General features: G+C 34.7%; 1 protein-coding gene across 1 annotated transcript; it reads left to right on the plus strand.

The window, feature by feature from the left end:
* Window positions 1-3,276: 3,276 nt before the first annotated feature.
* LOC140874348 (uncharacterized) lies at window positions 3,277-7,031 on the plus strand. The gene is made up of 9 exons (XM_073277635.1): window positions 3,277-3,359; window positions 3,947-4,419; window positions 4,515-4,605; window positions 4,754-4,899; window positions 5,046-5,289; window positions 5,387-5,491; window positions 5,605-5,787; window positions 5,900-6,104; window positions 6,396-7,031. Exons 2-9 carry the CDS (start codon window positions 3,992-3,994, stop codon window positions 6,872-6,874), a joined length of 1,881 nt encoding a protein of 626 aa, XP_073133736.1. The 5' UTR covers window positions 3,277-3,359; window positions 3,947-3,991; the 3' UTR covers window positions 6,875-7,031.
* The last annotated feature ends 370 nt before the right edge of the window (window positions 7,032-7,401 follow it).

Consider the following 7,401-nt stretch of genomic DNA (forward strand, 5'->3'; position numbering starts at 1 on the left):
GGATAAATGATAGTGGTAACTAAGTGTGGATTATAAATGGAAAAACCCGGGATAAATGGTGTGATTTGATTCAGCATGTTGGCCTAATTCTCTGACCAATTCTATGGGGATACCTTATGCTACACTGGGAGAGATACATCTCCTTTATTGTTTTTTTTCAGATGTTCGTGCGAACATCACGCTAAAAAAACTAGATGTTCGCGTGAAGATCTCACTGAGAAAAAAACATCTGGACCCCAGCAATAATTTTTTTGGTTTTTTAACATGATGTTCGCACGAACATCTAGAGAAAAATGAGATGTATCTCTCCAGGTGTAGCATAGACCAACCTTGTGAATCATAAGAGAATTCAGCAGATTGGTGGCCCATGGAGAGCCCATATACAGAGAACAAGCAACACACACACACTTAATTACAGTTAGGGGTGGGATCGGGTCGGGACCCGTCCCGTAACCCCATTATTCGATTCTCGTCCCGATAAAAATTGGGATATTTTTTTTCTCCCGATCCCGCACTCGAGAAGTGTCGGGACCCGAATGTTCGGGATCCCGTCGGGTCGGAAGAGGCTAATCCCGAACAATATTTCTTTTTAAAAAAATTCTATGAAAATATTTTTTTAAAAATTTTTTTATGAAGAAACTCAAAAAATTTCTTAGTACATTACAAATAAATTAAAACAACTACTTGATTATTACAATAAAAATATATAATTATTCATAATAATAATAAAAAAAATTTATAATTCAATGTTAATATTAAAAAATATAAATATAAATATAAAAAAAAATTATATGGTAGATAATTATAAACCATTAATATTAAAACAAATTCTATTTTTTAATTAAAAAATTTATTTAAAAAATTATTAATATATTCGGGTCGGGTCGGGTCGGGAATCCCATCGGGTAGAGTTGCCTATCCCGATCCCGATCCCGAAATTGATCGGGTCGGGAAAAATCCCGACCACTCGGGACGGAAAAAATTCGGGACGGGATCGGGTTGGAAATCGGAAAGGTTCGAGAATTTTCTGAATTTTGCTAGCCCTACTTACAGTGGGAAAGGATTTAAAAAGGCACCTGAATCACCGTCTTTGAACGTCCAACGAAATCTTCAATCTTCTTCCAATCTCGGTTGAACCTGATATATTCACAGGATGAATGTAATGCATACTTTCAGAAAACTGAACCAACTGATACAAGCGAAATCCGCATTACTTAACAGTAGGTTCTGTAAATAAATCTGTGAAGATGGCCGAAAATTGCATATTTCACCTAATTTTCGGCCATCTTCACATTTTTTATCACCGAGATTGAAATTTGTATCATATGATATATCGTTGGATTTGCATTTTGGAGACGACCCTACCTTAAAAATTTCAAGGCAATTGGAATTGTTTTGGTAACGGGTGCACGTGGTTCCCCGCAACCTATGGTGCGTGAGATCAAAACTGTATATATATATATATATCTACTAATCTTTTTCTGCTATTTATAGCTTTGGATTGCAACATGATCTTCAAAATAGTCGTTCAAATATAGAGTCGTTGCGTTGTTTTTTAGTTCCTGACATCCGTACTTTATTCCTGTGGCATCTACATTCCTGATCCATTGTGCGGGATGCTTCCATAAATTCTCGGTTGGTATTTTGGTCAATTAGTCGACTGAATGTACCACGCCAATTTCAGTTGAGCTTTAATCGGTCTTCTTAAATTTGTTCAGTCGAGATAGTCCAATCGTCTTTTCATCAAGTTTAACTTTTGGACAAATTAGCTAGTTGTAGTTGGCTTTTCCAGTTGAGTGGCTTCTATTCAGTGATGGACAAGTTAAGTCGCTGGATGATTTTTGCCTATATCATTTGTAAATACCAAAACTATGAATGTTCCAATAGTATACCATCCCAAAAGGAAGGAGTGACGTGTAGGAGTTGTTAAGTCTCCGACATCCAGAAATAATTCGTTGTGTTCTCATTTTTTAGTCGAACCATATTTTTAGTGTTCTTATCTGTCAGTTAGCCTTTTCCGCACAAATATTATTGGTTGATGATGGACATTTATAGCCAAGAAAGAATAAGTGGTTCAGTTGACAACTCAACTGAACTAATTTTGGAGACAGAAAAGTTTGAAGTGTGTATTCACCCTCCCCTACACACTAACCGATCCAACACCCAACTAGGATCCAAACAAATAAGAACAAAACGTCCGACGTAACATGAAGTGCAAAATGATAATATTTTTTGTGTTTATCATTATTCAAAAGGATTCATGGAATACTATATAGGAATATAAGAACTAGATTAGATTATTATGACATGATTCGTGTATTTCTTTAAATTTTAATATAAAACTTATTGAGAAAAATGCATTTTGGGTCATTTTAATTTATTTGGGTCTTTGTGATTTGGGTCTATATTACATATTACATATTACATATTTCAGTTTTAGTATATTATATATTTTTATATTTTTGTAAATGTTATTTTTTTTTTCAAATGTGATGCGACGTTGATATGTGTAGTGCTACATTAGCATTCTCCATGAAAAAAAAATTAAAATTACAAAAATAAATAACCAACATTGGAATTTCATAATATAAAAGACCAAAATCGTAAAGAAGCATACATACACGGCCAAAATTGTAGTTTGCCCAATTTAATTTTAACTATGTTAAATTTTTCTATGAACTGCAATTATGTTGATATAGTTTTTTCAATATTAATATTATGTTTGAATTGTGGTTTTTACTTTTTACAATATTATGTTTCAATTGTGTTTTTTTTAAATTATATATGGGTACATCATACATGTCTACGGTATATATTTTTAATATAGACTACATTGTAGTATATATATATATGCATATAATTACAGTGTATATAACACCGGATCATTTCAACCTACCTACTCAGAAGTTTTTTACCCCAATTATAAAATAAAAATTTAAATTTTCGAAAATCTAAGCATTTAGGAGTGATTTTATTTTTGTTAGATTTATGGGTAAGTAGATACGGGTTGAAAGATAAAAATTTCAATTTTTGAATTGTTATTAAATCCAAAGAGATAATTAGAATTGTTTTTTGAGGATTTTTCCTATAAAGTATGCAATTAAAATATGAACTGATGATGAAGATTTTTATATTTAATTTTGGATAAAAATAAATCTCAACAAATTTTATCCAAAAATATTTAGTGAAACATGTTGGCGTATTCAACGGTTCAGATCACTTGTAAAAGCAGATTCCTACTGGTATAGGAACACCATTGCGATGCTATAAATACGCCTCTAATCCACTCGCCAAGCTTCACTTGATCTTCTTCTTCTTCTTCTTTCTTTTTCTCCTGCCGAATCTTTCTTGCTTCTAAGGTTAGTAATTTGTTCAAATTTTTTTTATTAAAAAATATATTATTTATTTTTACACGTAATTATATGTGAAAAATAATTGTTTTTTGCTTTAGTTTTCGAACGTTTTACATACATTTGATGTGATGCATGTTATTCCGGACGTCTGAATTGAAATTTGTTTTGAACTCGAAAATATTTCCCGTTGATTTTTGTTTGACAAAGATTTTGATTCTGCCCAACTATGTATCTTACTCGGTTTTAATTTCCAGCATTGTTCTAAGACAAAGAATAGGGTTAATTATAGCATCCTTTTAATTATGTTTGTTATCGAATTTGTGTTCTTCTTTTATGTTACTCAAATTCAAAGATTTTGATTCTGCCATACAAATTAATTTAAATACATAATGTATTTGGTGGTGGTGTTAAAAAAAAATAAAAAAAAATAAATAATAATAATGTAACTTTATATTACGTTTTTTTGGTAAGTATTATGACGTCGACGAATCCAATCATGAATTTTATAATTATAAAAAAAAAATTCTCTATATCACTTTATTATTCTTCAATTTTAAGGGGAAAAAAAGAATTAATAATGTTTATATTTTCAGAAATCAAATTACCAGTGATACCTACGATTTAAACCAATCAAGAACATGAAGTCAACAACACTGGGACTCTTGGTCCTGCTCCTGGTTGGGGTCGTGGTGATGGGGCAGGACCCTGCGACGGGCACCATCTACAAGGACCCGACCCGACCCTTGAACTTGAGGATACGGGACCTGATGAGCCAGATGACTCTGGAGGAGAAGATCTCGCAGATGGCCCAGCTGGACCGGGTGGCGGCGACGCCGGAGATGATGAGGGACCACTCCATCGGCAGCCTCCTCAGCGGCGGCGGAAGCGTCCCCCGAGAGAGGGCCACGCCGGAGGAGTGGGTGGATATGGTCAACACTTTCCAGAACGGGTCGTTGTCGAGTAGGCTCGGGATTCCCATGATCTATGGGATCGATGCTGTTCATGGACATAATAATGTGTATAAAGCCACTATTTTCCCACATAATATTGGCCTCGGGGCCACAAGGTCATTTGCTGCATGCACACTCATTTTTTATTTATTTTTCTTATATTATAGAATGAATTAATCGGGTTTATATTATATATATAAATATATTGCAGAGATCCAGTGCTTGTTAAGAGAATTGGTGCAGCCACGGCCCTTGAAGCCAGAGCTACTGGAATCCCCTATGTCTTCGCTCCTTGCATCGCTGTATGTATTACACTTCATCATTATGTTCAATAATATGTACATATATATCCTATCTAGGCAAAGAAACCCCCTTCAAATTGTTTTTTTTTTTTTTTTTGAAATTTTGAATGAAATTTTTGTTTGGGGAATTAAAATATATGTTTGACAGGTTTGCAGAAACCCGAAATGGGGAAGGTGCTACGAGAGTTATAGCGAGGATCCCAATGTTGTCAAACACATGACAGAAATCATCCGAGGCTTACAAGGAGAACTCCCTCCCAATTCAAGAAAAGGTGTACCTTACTTGAGTGGCAAGTGAGTAGTACTTTCTTAATTACAAACCCAATGGAACATATATATTTTCTTGTTTCATCTATTTCTTTCTCGTTCATCGCAAAAAAATCGTTTCTTTTTTTGGGTATTTTCTTGGCTGAATTTTGTGATTGGGTTGTTGAAAATAGGGACAAGGTTGCAGCTTGTGCAAAGCATTTTGTTGGTGATGGAGGGACAAACAATGGGATAAATGAGAACAATACAATCATCGATTGGCATGGCTTGCTTAGCATTCATATGCCTGGTTACTATCAGTCCATAATCAAGGGTGTCTCCACTGTCATGGTTTCTTATTCGAGTTGGAACGGAGTCAAGATGCATGCCAATCAAAATCTCATCACCCATTTTCTCAAGGGACTTCTCAGGTTTAGGGTAAGTATACTTCTCATAGACCTAACAGTTTTCTTTTTTTTTTTTTTAAGCATGGGAGGATTATGTCAAATATTTGATTTCGTCGCAAAATTTTCAGGGATTCGTTATCTCCGATTGGCAAGGAGTCGACAAGATTGCTTATCCCGAGCATGCCAACTACTCGGACTCCCTTTTGAAAGCTATCAATGCAGGCATCGACATGGTTAGCAAATATATATTATATAGTTCTAATTTTATATCGATTTATCATATATATATTTTTTTATTTTTCGTCCTCTAAGATTTTACCATGCATCTCGAAAAATATATGTGCAGGTTATGGTCCCTTACAATCACACGGAATTCAGTGAGATTTTGATATCCCATGTGAAGAACAACTTAATCCCAATGAGCAGGATTAACGATGCTGTTAGAAGGATTTTGAGGGTTAAATTCACTATGGGTCTTTTTGAGAACCCTATGGCTGATTATAGCTTCGTTCATCATCTCGGAAGCCAGGTGATAATTTGTTCGATTTCGGGTTTGATTTCGTTACACTAATATTTGGAGAAAAAAAAAATTTATTGACAAATTTGATTTTTTTTTTATTATTATTAAATAAATTGTATAGGCTCACAGAGATTTGGCAAGAATGGCAGTGAGAAAGTCACTTGTTCTCTTGAAAAACGGACAAAATGGTGATGAGCCCTTGATTCCACTCCCTAAAAAGACTTCAAGAATCTTGGTTGCTGGAACACATGCCAACAATCTTGGAATGCAATGTGGTGGCTGGACAATCACTTGGCAAGGACTTAACACCACCAATCTCACCGCAGGTAAATATTAAGCACGCACGCACGCACACATGATTTCTTAGTATATATGAACTTATAGTTGTCGTTAAATCATGCACGTTGACTAAGATAGTGTTTGGGAGAGCGAAACACTTCTAAGTTTTTCCTTAACAAATTTTTGAAATTTTCTGAGCATGGATCATACATGATCTACAAACGTGTTCCGGTAACTTTACAATTCTACATTTCATGATGTTAGAAAGAATCAATGTTTCCTCACACTTTAGTCAATTCCATGAAACTCAACAATTAGTCTTCATTTTTGCGTCCTAGGATCCACAATACTGAATGGAATAACATCAGCAGTCGACCCCAGCACCGAAATCGTCTACAGCGAAAACCCCGACGCTGATTTTGTCAAGCAGAGCAACTTCTCATACGCCATTGTTGTTGTGGGAGAGCCACCTTATGCTGAAACCAAAGGAGACAATGCAGACTTGAATATTCCTGAATCAGGCCTAACTACCATAAAAAACGTATGCGGCAGCACGAAATGTGTCGTCGTTCTGATCTCCGGTCGACCTTTGGTAATCGAGCCTTATCTTCCTCAGATGGATGCTCTGGTGGCTGCATGGCTACCGGGATCTGAGGGCCAAGGCGTGGCGGATGCCTTGTTTGGAAACTACGGATTCACCGGAAAGTTGCCGCGGACTTGGTTCAAGACGGTGGATCAGCTGCCGATGAACTTTGGTGATGAGAAATATGATCCATTGTTTGCTTATGGCTTCGGACTTGAGACTCAACCAAATTAACTAGTGGGGGCTTTGGTTTAATAGTTTATTTTTTTAGGTATTTTTTTGTTAATGGTATAAATTTAGTGTTACATTTAGTTTAATTTGAAGACTTTTTTTATTTAAATTTTAAATTCTTTTAATTTTGTTGGAATTAATGGATGGTTTTTTTTTTATATGTTAAAAACATTATTGAATTATTATGTTTGACACTTCGGTAGAATAACACGATATGAATCGAGTTATGCTTCATACAATCATACCAGTGGAATCTTTCCACTTAACAAAATATTAAATTCTTGACGGAGAAAATTTAAAAATATTTAATATATGGACAGAAAAGGTAATCTAATTTATCTATAAATATTCCCAAATAATATTTATTGAGGGCACTATGATCTTTATGTTAATATAAAGTCAGCCTATTGTTTATTACGAACACACTTTTAAGGTCATTGATATTGATGAGTTGGGATAAAAAATAAATTTGGAAAACATTTTATTACATTTAGAGGGTAGACCAATCAATTATTAATTTTGAGAAGAGA

The sequence above is a fragment of the Henckelia pumila genome, chromosome 1, assembly GCF_033568475.1.
Source record: "Henckelia pumila isolate YLH828 chromosome 1, ASM3356847v2, whole genome shotgun sequence".
Taxonomy (NCBI): Eukaryota; Viridiplantae; Streptophyta; class Magnoliopsida; order Lamiales; family Gesneriaceae; genus Henckelia; species Henckelia pumila.

Coding starts and splice junctions, on each gene's coding strand:
- LOC140874348 (XM_073277635.1), top strand. CDS start 3,992: ATGAAGTCAACAACACTGGGACTCTTGGTCCTGCTCCTGGTTGGGGTC. Junction 4,606..4,753: donor TCTTCGCTCCTTGCATCGCT/GTATGTATTACA, acceptor TATGTTTGACAG/GTTTGCAGAAACCCGAAATG. Junction 6,105..6,395: donor CACCACCAATCTCACCGCAG/GTAAATATTAAG, acceptor TTTGCGTCCTAG/GATCCACAATACTGAATGGA.